Source organism: Emys orbicularis, chromosome 3 (genome assembly GCF_028017835.1).
Source record: "Emys orbicularis isolate rEmyOrb1 chromosome 3, rEmyOrb1.hap1, whole genome shotgun sequence".
Taxonomy (NCBI): Eukaryota; Metazoa; Chordata; order Testudines; family Emydidae; genus Emys; species Emys orbicularis.
The window spans coordinates 81,982,447-81,996,229 of NC_088685.1; the positions used below are offsets into that span (position 1 = coordinate 81,982,447).

The window sequence follows — 13,783 nt, forward strand, 5'->3', positions numbered from 1 at the left end:
TAATAGCTTTCATTTCAGCTGTATAATTCAAGCTGATATATCCCAGACTAATGCTCTTTCTTGTACTCTCTCCATTAGGTCACCAGATGAAGATACCACCATTCTTGAAGGATTTATCTGATGAAACATCAGTGTACACATGTCTTGTAACTGATACTGTTGGTTTGTATTTTCTGCAATTTTTGTTAGTATGGCCAGGTCTGTGTGTTCCTTTGAGCAAGGTTCCAAAAGGGAAGAGACAGTTACTAAAGTAAATAGGTTCACATCTTTCAAAACAAGATGATTGTTTCAGCCTTGATTTGGTGTTCCAATTTCTGAACAGACTTAGACAATGATGACATTCAGGTAGGGAACAAAGATGATTTCCATACCAATTAGCTGTTCTTTTCTATCATTCTCAAGAGGTTGAACATCAGACTCTTGTTCAAAAATTGCTATTAGAGTGGCTCTTGCAGCTCCTGTTATTGTGTGAACTGCAGACAACTGTACAATGTCAGTCCTGGCAAGGTTACTGGAAGCAGTATGTGACCAGACATGATGCATATTCAAGTATTTGGTGAACTATCGAGCAGTATGTTGTTTTTAGTGTCTTAGTACACGAAACCCAATTGGGGTCAGCAATACATTGTTTAAGTTTCGGTCTCTGCTTTGGCTGCCATCTTTCTAATTTGTGGTCCAAACCTTGTGGTCCATGGTCACCCCGAGATATGATGGGCTTTTAAAAGCAATACCTTTTCCATGCAATATCAATTTCAAACAGTAGTTGAACCTCTTACGGTTTGTGATGAAGTAGGTGGACTTTTTGCTGAATTCAACTGGAATTTGTTACTTATGTCCATCTAGTTACAATTCTAAATCTTCATTCAATTCATTCTCCAATACATCTATTTCATGACTTGTGATATGATATGCATATGTGCATACAGATGATTCCAAGCTGCCTGACAATCCCAAGGAATACAGCAGGAAAAGAAGCGGACTTAAAACTGAGCACCAAGGAACTACTGCCCTGAGTGGCCTTTTCTTTGAAAAAGTATCATTTAGTCTTGCTGTTATTTTTCTTTACCGTAGGAAATTTTTATCCAGAGGCATATTTTGCCCCAGATTCCCACTGTGTTTCTAAGAGCTTATCATGCCAGACTCTATCAAATGATGCACTGAGATCCAAAGAGACTCCTGTTGATGACTATGGTGGCTTTTGTTGGAATCCATCAACAATAGGCTGATGGCAGCACACCAATAAGTCTGAAATTGAGTGCAAGTGCCTGTATGCCATTTGGGTAGATTATATCTTCCCTTCTTTTAGAAGTCACCATACAAATCTTGATTGTATCATTCTTTTTATTATCTTGCAAAAGTGACTGGTTAAAGATACAGGAAAACAGCTGCCTAGAAAAGAGGGATCCTTGCCAGTCTTAAGAAAAGGAACAATAACTAATGACATCCAGCAATTAGGTACCTTCCCTTTTATCCAGTATTCATTTATGATGTCCAACAACATCACAACGTAGTGGATTTAGCTTTATTCCCAAAGTGCTTTTATCACATAGCCACAGATGAAGTCCAGCGCTGGAAACTTGCTTTGTTCAAGCTTGTCTATTGCATCTTCTAGCTCATGTATGAGAAAGAGCTTTCTGAAGTCAGGGCACTCAGTTGGATCGGTGTGCAAGTTTTTCAATTTTCTTTGTCTTTCATCTTGATTACTTCATCTTGTGTATTTTGCAATGACTCTATCCTCTTCTTTATACATGAGAATGTTTGTCTTAACACAATATTTAACCAGTATCTTTGCAGACTCTTTGTCATCTAATGCTTCTACATCTCCATTTTTCAGAATATTAGTGTTCTTTTGACTGCAAGCCTTTGTCTGTTTGGTTTCAATTTGTTTCAGTATCTTGCATTAATCTTTTCGTCTGTTAGGATCCAGACTTTCACAAGTCTCTTCCAATGCCTTTGTTATTCAGCTATTTTCACAGCAACCTCTTTCAAGACTTCGCTCTATTTTCTTCTGGCCTCTTTGTCCCTGGGGTTGCATCTAAACTCCAATCTAACTTTATTTTTAATAATACTTAATAACACTTTTTGTACCAATATCATTCCAAAGTGGAACCCATTTCTTCCTCTTACCTCTTAGGATGTTCTCTTTTGCTCAGTTCCGCACAGCAGATTCAGATACCTTAAGGTCTTCCTCAAGGCTACCTATATAGGTGTTTGAGAAATAATATTCTCAGGTTGGTCCTATTTCAGAGACACATCAGCCTTATGAAAATTACACCACATATTTTTCAAGTGAAAGCTCACTATCTTCCTATTCCAACACATGAGAACAGGTTGATGATCACGTCCAACATACTCCAACACAGTCCATATGCAGCTCATAGACATGCTGCTGCTCACCAGAGTTGCATCTAATGCCAACTGTGTGCCGTACTATCTTGATGTATAATCATGGTCTCATTAATCAAGACAACTAAATCATTGTCAGCCGTAAAGTCCTGCGGCAAAGTTCCATTCCAATCAATGGTTCTGTCCCCCCAGACTTCACTTTTGGCATTGAAATCTCCACAGATAACTGTTTGGCTGCATTTTCCAAATGCTGTTTCAAAATTCTCTTTATCAATTGAGCTATCATCAAAATGGTAGACATTAAAACTCTTAGCTCCTCACCTCTTCCCCCTCCCCACCCCGAACTTGATAGTGATGCAATCCAACTCGGTATCTGAGTGCATCTCATACACTTCCATTATCTTTCATATTTGAGTGTCTCCCTAATAATAAACAACAGTCAAAACCTACAATGGATATACTTTGTCTATCAGAAAACTTTGTTTCTTGTGTGGTTGCAACATGGATATTTTCCTCACAACAAACATTTTCAACTTCCCTAATATTTCCACATGCCAATTATATTCATGGTGTTAAAGGGGTCTTTAGCATATTTCTTGATACCTTCTCCAGAAACCACAGGAAGTGATACATCAGTTTCCCTGTACACAGTAGCAACATGTTTCTGAAATTCTCACCATAGGGTTTTGGAGGAGATATGGTTGCCAGAGCTCTGTTAGCCAGCAATTTCTTTTGGGAACAGCCTAATAGCATGATGAAGTGAGGACAGTCTTTGCTGGGATTTCTTTTCACTCCTTCTAGATCCTTTCCCTAATCCAGGAGCTTCCCTGCAGCTCTCTTCCCTCCCTACCAACTGAACTACTTGTTAGTCTTATCTCCCCATGTAGGAGACACCTAGCTAGTCAAAGGTGAGGCTTTGTCCAAGTCTCTTAAAGGGGCCCTCCCAACCTGTGACAGTTACAATATGTTTAATTGATTTATACCAAATATATTGTAACTGTCACAGGATGGGAGGGCCCCTTTAAAGGAGTTGGACATCGCCACACTTCTGCCTAGCTAACTGCCTCTTAGATGGAGAGATACAAAATTAGCAAATAGCTCAGTTATTGAGAAGCTAGGGAGGCTCTTGGGTCAAGGGAAGGGGGAAATGCCACACCAGATAAGTACTTGAGTGGGGATATCTGCTGTGTAGGCAGCAGAAGAAGCCCTCTGAGTCAGAGCCGTTAAGAGATCCAGGTGGCAGAACCTGGTCTGATTGACTGATGTTAAACTTTGATTATATTTGAATGTTAAATGCATCCAGGGGGAAAGGACAGGAAATAATGACACTGGTGGGAGTTACATTTACACAGCTGACCAGTGAGTTGTCCCACTGACTTGCACAAGTGGGGAAGCTGAGCAAGTTGGGCTTTGATGCCAGGTTTGGGAAGACCATGTTACATTAATATACAAAGATATCAGAAAAAAAATTCCAACAGCAGATGCCCATCAGCAGGAAAGGGCCAGGTCAAAAAGTGAAGAAGAATGTTCATAATCCAGATGTTGCAGACACTCTCCAACTAATTCATCATTGGAGTCAATGGAAACCTTTCCTGAGTAGATGTAGGTCCACCAGGGGATAGAAGGAAAAACTGTCAGTGGTATCTGACTTTAGCATCTGACTTCAAACAGCTACTTCAACATTAGTCCTTTTGCCTGCCGTGTTAAAACACAAACATAAGTGCAAGCATTACAACAGCATTCACACCAGGGATCGGCAACCTTTTGAACGCGGCCCATCAGGGAAATCTGCTGGCAGGCCAGGCCAGTTTGTTTACCTGCAGCATCCGCAGGTTTGGCCGATCGCAACTCCCACTGGCCGCGGTTCACCATTCCAGGCCAATGGGGGTTGCAGGAAGCGGCGTGGGCCGAGGGGTGTGCTGGCCGCCGCTTCCCGCAGCCCCCATTGGCCTGGAGCGGCGAACCGCGGCCAGTGGGAGCCGCGATCAGCCGAACCTGCAGACGCAGCATGTGCCAAAGGTTGCCAATCCCTGACTAACACCCACATAATCTCTCATACAATTGTCCCACTCAATCAGCACTTACACAGGTTACACCTGGTACCCTTTAAGATCTCAGCCGTTCCGTAAAGTATCTCCAGTAAGTCTAGCCCATGAATTACTCATCATCATCATCATCATCATCCTATATTTTCTCTGCAAACAAAATTTTTATACCTTGACTTGTAGGATCTGATATAAAGCCCTTTGAAATCAATAGGATTCTTTCCATTTGCTTCAATGGGCTTTGTGTCAGGCACTACGTGGTGAACAATTTTAAAAGGGCTTCATTTTTCTGTAGTGTTTAGTACTATTTATTACTCCTACCAACATTGTAGCACGTGTTGTAATTATTTTATTCCTTGTTTCCTTTCCTTATACATAATTTCTTGAGCCAACTTTTCATTTATTCCAAAACTCCCACAATTTAGACGTCATTAACCTCAGATGTGTAACTTTGTCAAAAATGCTTTCCTAAAGAAAAAATAGCCTTGTCATTTCATTAGAAAATTTGCACTTGGGTTCAGAAAGAATTCTTACTTTAATCCTCTTTTAATCATCAAGGTTGCACTGTCTTCCATCATAACCTTTGATTTCTGGGAAGAAGCTAAAATAATTTCCTTTGCACAAAATCCTGACATATGAAGTCCTTGTCATGACATTAATTTAGTTATTGAACTCATGATGAATTTATGTAGGGAGATTTTTCTTTTAAAAAACTTTTTTCCAGAGAAATGCTCAGAATACATTTACATATTCTACCCAAATAGATTACTTTACACCTTGTTAAGGGTTTAGAAATAGTTTTGTTTTTGTTTTTTCATATTTAGGCTCCCCTTCACTAGTAGCTGGTTTTCACAAAATGATAACCTGGTCCAAATTATGAAGATCTCCCTTTCATAATATTTCCAAGGCTACCTCACTCTTCCCCCATCCCCCCCCCCCCCCCCATGAGGTTTATTTCTGCATACAGGAGCAAACAATCTGCATGTTTCAACTCACTCTTTCCTTAGAATTCTTCCTCTGGGAGATGGGATGAGAACACTGGGTTTTGCCCCCTAATAAGGTTACTGTTGTATTTGATCACATCACATCATTAACATATTTATCCTCTCAACAGCCCTGTCAGGTAAGGACCATTTTACAAATGGGGAAGTGAAGCACAGAGAGACGAAAGGTACATCTACGCTGGAGGTGTAATTTCCAGTTCGAGTGGACATATGTGCACTAGCTTTGATTAAGCCCAGTATGTACCTAGGGTCTCAGACAGAATTGTAGTTGGGGGCAGCTAGCTCCCATGCTGCCACAGCTACCCTGCTATTTTTAGTGTACTAGCTTCCCCAGTACAGTTCTGTCTGAGACCCTAGGTATATACTTGGTTGGCTAGCCCATCCTGCTGTCTTTGCTGCGTGTCTACACTGCTATTTGATCAAGCTTGCGCAATTATACTTTCAGCTCCAGTGTAGACATATCCTAAGTGACTTGACCAAGGTCACACAGGAAGTCTGTGGTACAGGAGGGGAAAGGAACGGAGGTCTTCTAAGTCCCAAACGTTAACCACAGGACTATCCTTCCCATGAAAGGAGCCAAAGATTATACTCTCTAAAACTATGTATTTGTGAGTACTGCTGGTCAAAAATTCTACTTCAAAACTGTTTTTGACAGAAAATTTAGCTTCTGACTAAACAACTTTTTTCACAAAAAGTGACCGCTTCCTGCAGATTAGGGCTCATTTCCTGGCCCGTCATATGAGATATGAATCAGTATTATTATGGCAAAAATTTTGTGAACAATTCATATGCTGAAAGGAGGTTTGCATAAAACAATAATGAGATAATTCTGAAGTATGAACAGTTTTGTAAAAATCTAAATCTGTACATGGAAATTTGTAAACATAAAAGCTAAATTCTGCAAATAAATTGTTCACCACACATACTTTTGCCTGTTCTAATGCTAACAAATAACTTTGCTGAGAGAGCTAACTTAACATGATGGTTTAAGAGATTTTCTTTCTTCACAAACAAACATTCAATAGTAGCTAGCTTAAAAAATAAAACATTTTAAATGCTTTTTACTGGAATTCATGTGCAAATAATTCATATTATAAAAAATTCATACAAAGGCCAGTATGTGTATTATATTCACATAAAGAACAATAGAGGTGGAAGGTTAGCGATCATATTAAAACCAGATTAGACACTTTGTTTGCAACACATTAAATGAAACTAATAAATATGCAAATTAGATTATTATTATTATGTAAATTGCACAATTTCAATATTCTGGTGAAGAGCCATATCAACAATTTCAATTAAAAATTACAGTTGTCTACATATTATAGTTTTTGAGCAGGAATTACTTGACAGCATCTTAAATGTTGAGAAATGATTATTTCTTTATTACATTCCATTTTACATCAACTCCAATCAGAAGCTAAATGCTATTATAGAAACAAGTGTAAAAGCTGTACTAGACAGTTATATTTCCTTCAGCTTCATTCATCATAGAAAGTGTCTTATGAAATGAATCTCTTGAAGAAGACAGAAACTTTACTGTTGTCCTTCTGGTAAATTCTCCTTCAAGGCAAATATTTTCTCTCTGTCTTAGAAAAGCTTCCGTTTCTTCTTATTTCTGTTTGAGAAAGAAATGCAAACAGTAATAATGGGGATGATGTTTTAATGGGATCTTTCTATTTGGTTTTATTCAAATGCATTTTAATCCCACTCACAATGCCTCTTAAAAGATTTTCATAGCAAAATGGGCTGGTCTTCGCACCCACTGAGAAATGTTCATCTAAATATTTTCGTGAAATCTTTAGAATGTTGAAGAATTTCATATTGATGGCTGTGCTATGGTAACTAATAGCAATTAGGACATAGTCTATAGTGGAAATCAAGTGATACAGTGAGCAAAGAATTCCAAAATTGTATTGATAGGAAGCTGACATTGAATCACTGGAGGAAGACTGTTTATTATTTAATGTCAATATGAGTCTCTATGTTCCCCTCTGCTGCATTATGTGCACGGTGAACAAAAGCATGGAAACATTATGCAAAATATGAGTGGTAGGCAAGGCAGAGGAAACTGGTTATTATTTATCCTCCCTCACCAAGTAACCACATGCAGGGTCACTGCTCCATTTCTGCAATAAACTGGACACAGTAGGGAAAAAGATGAAGAGAAAGGGAAAGGATCCATGGAACCTTTCTGTTCTACAAGTTATAGTCCCATTGGAAATCATTAATAGAATCACTGTAGGATCTGCTGGCAAACTGTTTAAATTACTGCTGCCCTGAGTAGCATTAATTCACCCTATGTGCCACTGGTGGGCTCACATGGTAGCAGGTGGTGGGGCAGCTAATGGTATGAGTTTGGTTTTGCTAGCCATGATGTTATTGCTAATGATGGGATTAAGAGGGGTTCAGAGGCAGGGAATTTGTGTAGATAATCCAATATACCAAGATCTTCCTCCACTTTTTACCCCTGCCTAACGCACATCGCCTCAGCCCTGCCTCACTGTGGGGATGGTGTGGAAAAAGGAATCTTTTGAGCTCCTAAGGTCAGGTGTTCCCTTCTGTGCATTTTGAAATGGAAAGGAAAGATATCTCATGACAATTTACAAAATGTTTGTAATGTCTGTGAGGCTAATGTCACGTTTCAGTTCTGATGTTCTACCTAACTAAGGACCAACCTCTTCTCAGACTACATGCCCACACAAGTTTAAGAGGGAGTAAGAAAATCTGCATGAGTTACCTGGAGATAAGGTTCAGGCATGAAGGAATGAGTGTGAGCTGGGCTCTGAGCCAAATTCTCTCTTAGGGCTACTGTGGAGAGTGGTGTAGCTTATACAAAACCCCATACTCCAAATTATACCTAAAGTCAAATATCAGTCCACTCTGAGTATTTAGTTTCAAAAGATCATGGTGGAATAGTGACACTGGAATAAACAGGTCAATTTGCATACTGATGTATAAGTGTTCACTGTCAAATCTAGTTGCAGCTTAACAAGGGCATAATAGTCATAGGTTCAGTTAGCAAGCCAATTAACTATATGGATTTGCTATGTAAGGATTCACTGAGGCATTGTAGTCATAGTTCAGGAATATCGAGGACATGATAGGGCTTGGTATGACTGGCAAGTGTAGCTATTGAAGATAGATTTACAGTCAGATATTTGCATAATAAAGAGACAGATGGACCAGGAGCAGGCAGAAGAGGTTTTAGGTTTAAAGGGTGTTAGTAAAAAAATAAATCATTCCTTTAGTGCAGTGGTTCCCAAAGTGGGGTTCGCGAACCCCTGGGGGTTCGCAGAACGTTACAGGGGGTTCGCAAGAAAAAATTCATTAATGGCGGCCAGAGGACCCCGGCATTGGAGGCAGCAGGTGGGACCTGGTTGCAGGGCAGACAACCAGAGCCCCAGGGAGAGCGGTGCCGGGAAGTTGGGGCCGGAAGCCCAAGCCCTGCCCCCGTCAGCGGGGGAGCCGGCAGCCCGAGCCCCAGCGCTCCGGCGGGGATGGCAACCCTGAGCCCAAGGGAGAGCGGGGCCGGGCACTTGGGGCCGGCAGCCCGAGCCCTGCCCCTGTCAGCGGGGCAGCCGGCAGCCCAAGCCCCAGCGCTCCGGTGGGGCTGGTAGCCCCGAGCCCCTTGAGAACGGGGCCGGGCAATTGGGGCCGGCAGCCCAAGCCCTGCCCCCGTCAGCGGGGGAGCCGGCAGCCCAAGCCCCAGCGCTCCAGTGGGGCTGGCAGCCCGGAGCCCCTTGAGAACGGGGCCAGGCAATTGGGGCCGGCAGCCCAAGTCCTGCCCCCGTCAGCGGGGGAGCCGGCAGCCCTGAGCCCCAGCGCTCCGGCAGGGCTGGCAGCCCCGAGCCCCAGGGAGAGCGGGGCCGGGAAGTTGGGGCCGGCAGCCCGAGCCCTGCCCCCATCAGCGGGGGAGCCGACAGCCCCGAGCCCCTTCAGAGCGGGGCCGGGCAGTTGGGGCCGGCAGCCCAAGCCCTGCCCCTGTCAGCGGGGGTGCCGGCAGCCCTGAGCCCCAGCGCTCCGGTGGGGCTGGCAGCCCCGAGCCCCTTCAGAGCGGGGCCGGGCACTTGGGGCCGGCAGCCCGAGCCCTGCCCCCGTCAGCGGGGGAGCCGGCAGCCCTGAGCCCCAGCGCTCCAGTGGGGCTGGCAGCCCCGAGCCCCTTGAGAATGGGGCCAGGAAATTGGGGCCGGCAGCCCGAGCCCTGCCCCCGTCAGCGGGGGAGCCGGCAGCCCTGAGCCCCAGCGCTCCGGCGGAGCTGGGAGCCCCGAGCCTCAGGGAGAGCGGGGCCGGGCAGTTGGGGCCAGCAGCCCGAGCCCCAGCGGTCAGCGGAACCTGCAGCACAAGCTCAGTGGAGCTCAGTTGACCGGGGCGGTCAATGGGGTCCAGCAGCAGGAGCCCCAGGGAGTGTGGATCCAGTAGCCCAGGCCCTGGTGCGGGGCCAGTAGCCTGAGCCCTGTGGTGGGCAGGTTGGCAGCTGAGACCCCCAGACCTGCAGGTGGCAGCTCGGACTCCTGTCTTTGTCAGACAGGGGAAGTTGGCATGGAGGGCAGAGTTAGCAGGAGCAATGCTGTACGTGGGGGGTGGTCCAAGTTAATTTGTCCCTCGCAGGACACCCTCCTAGGGAGAAACCTCGTGGCGGAAGAAAAGCTGTTTGGGAGCCAAACCAGCCGGAAGCACGTTGTAGCCAGTGTAGCAGTGTTAAGGTGCCTCTGTAATTGTCATTCTCTCTGGAGTGCTGTTTTGCTTCAGTGAGACTTGAGTGAATCTTCTCATTTTCTAGTTTGTTGGTTGTTAGCAGTCTCTCTGTGTTGTTTTTATTAGAACTTTTGTACACAAGTTCAATGGATAAGTGGCTGAAAAAGGAAAGTGTAAAGACGCAAGAATCAGCTAGTGTTTCCTCAAGTCCACACTGCGGAAAATCTACGTCTAATGATCATGATGGTCCTGGAAAGTCACTTACAAAGAAAAAAAATATGATGATGATTATATAAAATATGGCTTTACATGCATTGGTGATCAAGAATGTCCAAAACCACTGTGTGTGATTTGTGGTGATGTTCTAGCAAACAGCAGCCTCAAACCTTCTCTACTTCGGCGCCATTTAGAAACTAGGCATCCTGCACAACTCGACAAGCCTGTTGATTTTTTCAAGCGAAAATTAGCTGAGAGGAAAAGTGACATTACCAGTTTTATATCCAAAGCAAGAACTGCTAATGAAAATGCACTTGAAGCATCATACCGCGTGAGCTACCGAGTAGCTAAAGCATCAGAAGCCCATGCCATAGCAGAGAGCTTGATTGGTCCATGTATAAAAGACGTAGTTCATTGCATGCTCGGAGAAAAGGCTGCAAAAAGGATTGACATGGTACCTTTGTCCAATAATACGTTGTCACAAAGAATTAATGACATGTCAAATAACGTAGAGACCACAATTGTACAGAGAGTGAAAAATAGTCCATATTATGCTATACTGTTGGATGAATCAACTGATGTAGCTAATCTAGCTATTTTGCTACTGTTTGTACGTTATGTGAATGAAGGTCTGGTTGAAGAAGACTTGTTGTTTTGCCGACCACTGGAAGAACGTACAACTGGAGAAGATATCTTCAATCTGACTAATGCATATTTTCAAGAAAAGGAAATAGATTGGTCCCGTTGCCTAGGCATTTGCACTGATGGGGCCACATCAATTACGGGGAAGTATACTGGATTTGTAGCTCGAACAAAAAAGGTTGCATCAAAAGTCTCTTGGACTCATTGCATCATCCATAGACAAGCCCTCGCAACAAAACACATGCCTGAGGGACTGAAGGAAGTGCTGGACAATGCAGTGAAAATGGTGAATTTCATAAAATCACGGCCAACAAATTCCAGAATATTTCACGTACTTTGTGAAGAAATGGGTAGTATACACGATTGTCTGTTGACCCATACTGAAGTTAGATGGCTCTCACGGGGCAAAATCCTGGTGCGCTTGTTTGAGCTTAGAACGGAAATCCTAGTTTTTTTCAACAGCCACCCTTTCCACCTTGCCAGCTGTATGGAAAATAATGTCTGGCTCCAGAGCCTAGCTTATTTAGCAGATATTTTCTCAAGAATTAATGACCTAAATTTATCTCTTCAAGGTCTCAATATAACAGTTTTCAATGTGCAAGACCGAGTTGAATCCATGATAAAGAAGTTGCAGTTCTGGGAAAGCTGTTTGGAAAACAATCAAACTGAGTGTTTCCGTAATCTTTATGACTTCCTGGCAGAACATAAACTTCAGTTGGATCAGTGCACTAAAACCAATATAACTGCACACCTAAAAGGACTTTGCACAACATTCAGGGATTACTTTCCAGCTATATCAGGCGATAATGACTGGATTCACAACCCTTTTGATGATACCACTTTCTCAACACAGATATTGAACACTGAGGAAAAAGAGAAATTGATTGAGATCTCCTGTGATTACGAACTGAGAAGGAGTTTCAGAAATCTGTCATTGATCAACTTTTGGCTGAGTTTAAGAAACGAGTACCCCCTTCTGGCAGAAAAAGCTGCTGCAGTTTTGTTACCATTTTCAACAACATACTTATGCGAGAAAGCGTTTTCCTCGTATGCACATCTGAAAACGAAATACAGAAACAGACTTGATGCCGAACCAGACCTGAGACTTTATCTTTCTCCAAAGGTTCCGGACTTCAAAGAACTATGCAGAGCAAAGCAAGCGCATCCATCACACTGAGGAAATTGAAATTTAAAATCCTGGAAATATTCATTTTTAGAAGGGGGTTCACGAGATTTCACAATTTAGAGAAAGGGGTTCGTGGGCTGTTAAAGTTTGGGAACCACTGCTTTAGTGAAATCAGTTTGAATAATACAAATGTTGATTAGTCACTACACTTCTCTGGGACAGAGGGAAGAGATTGTGTGAGCTAATGGGTGAAGATTATTATCAATGGCTGTAAAGGTTTTCCTGAGATTGCTTTTTTCAGCAGCAATTAACCCTGAGTATAAAGAACTTTGCCCAAATGCCACTCAGATAAAGGTGCTGATACTCTTTCCAGGAAAAATAATGAACTTAAAATACAGAGATCCTTCATTGCCACTTAAGCTTTTGACTAGAGGTAGATGCTGTAGGATCATTTGTATGTTTTCAGAGAGAAATGCAGGACAAAAGCACTTGGAAAAGGAACAATGTAATCAGTAATATGAGTGAGATTAATGTGGTAAAGATAATCAGCAGTTTCTGTCTGTTGACCAAACCAGTGAGGATTGGATTTTACAGAAAAAAACAGAAGGACAAAGAGGACAAAAATAATGGCTACTTAGCCCTGGTCTACACTACGAGTTTAGGTTGAATTTAGCATCATTAGATCGTTTTAACCCTGCACCCGTCCACACGACAAAGCCATTTTTGTCGACTTAAAGGGCTCTTAAAATCGATTTCTGTACTCCTCCCCAACGCGGGGATTAGCACTGAAATCAACCCTGCTGGGTCGAATTTGGGGTAGTGTGGATGCAATTCAACGGTAATGGCCTCCGGGAGCTATCCCAGAGTGCTCCATTGTGACCGCTCTGGACAGCACTCTCAACTCAGATGCACTGGCCAGGTAGACAGAAAAAGCCCCACGAACTTTTGAATTTCATTTCCTGTGTGGCCAGCGTGGCAAGCTGATCAGCACAGGTGACCATGCAGAGCTCATCAGCACAGGTGACCATGGAGTCCCAGAATTGCAAAAGAGCTCCAGCATGGACTGAATGGGAGGTACTGGATCTGATTGCTGTATGGGGAGACGAATACGTGCTATCAGAACTCCATTCCAAAAGACAAAATGCCAGAATATTTGAAAAAATCTCCAAGGTCATGAAGGACAGATGCTATAACAGGGACCCGCAGCAGTGCCGCGTGAAACTTAAGGAGCTCAGGCAAGCCTACCAAAGAACCAGAGAGGCAAACGGCCGCTCCGGGTCAGAGCCCCAGACATGCCGCTTCTATGATGAGCGGCATGCCATTCTAGGGGGTGCCCCTACAACTACCCCACCCCTGTGCATGGACTCTGTCAATGGATTCTCACGCAACAGGGATGCGGATTTTGGGGACGAGGAAGATGATGAGGAGGAGGTTGAAGATAGCACACAGCAAGCAAGCAGAGAAACTGTTTTCCCCGACAGCCAGGAACTGTTTTTCACCCTGGATCTAGTACCCTCCCAACCCACCCAAGGTGGGCACCCGGACCTTGAAGGCAGAGAAGGGACCTCTGGTGAGTGTACCTTTGTAAATAGAATACATGGTTTAAAAGCAAGCATGTTTAATTATTAATTTGCCCGTAAGACTTGGGATGCATTGGCGGCCAGTACAACTACTGGAAAAGTCTGTTAACGTGAATGGGGATG

General features: G+C 43.4%; 1 protein-coding gene across 1 annotated transcript in view; it reads left to right on the forward strand.

The window, feature by feature from the left end:
- The window catches only part of LOC135876210 (zinc finger BED domain-containing protein 5-like), a 137,742-nt gene that overhangs the window by 20,698 nt on the left and 103,261 nt on the right, over positions 1-13,783 (forward strand). Inside the window, exons 6-7 of the mRNA XM_065401409.1 lie at positions 79-162; positions 10,354-11,920. Of these exons, the coding sequence (XP_065257481.1) occupies positions 79-162; positions 10,354-11,920 (1,651 nt within the window). The remainder of the gene's footprint in view (positions 1-78; positions 163-10,353; positions 11,921-13,783) is intronic.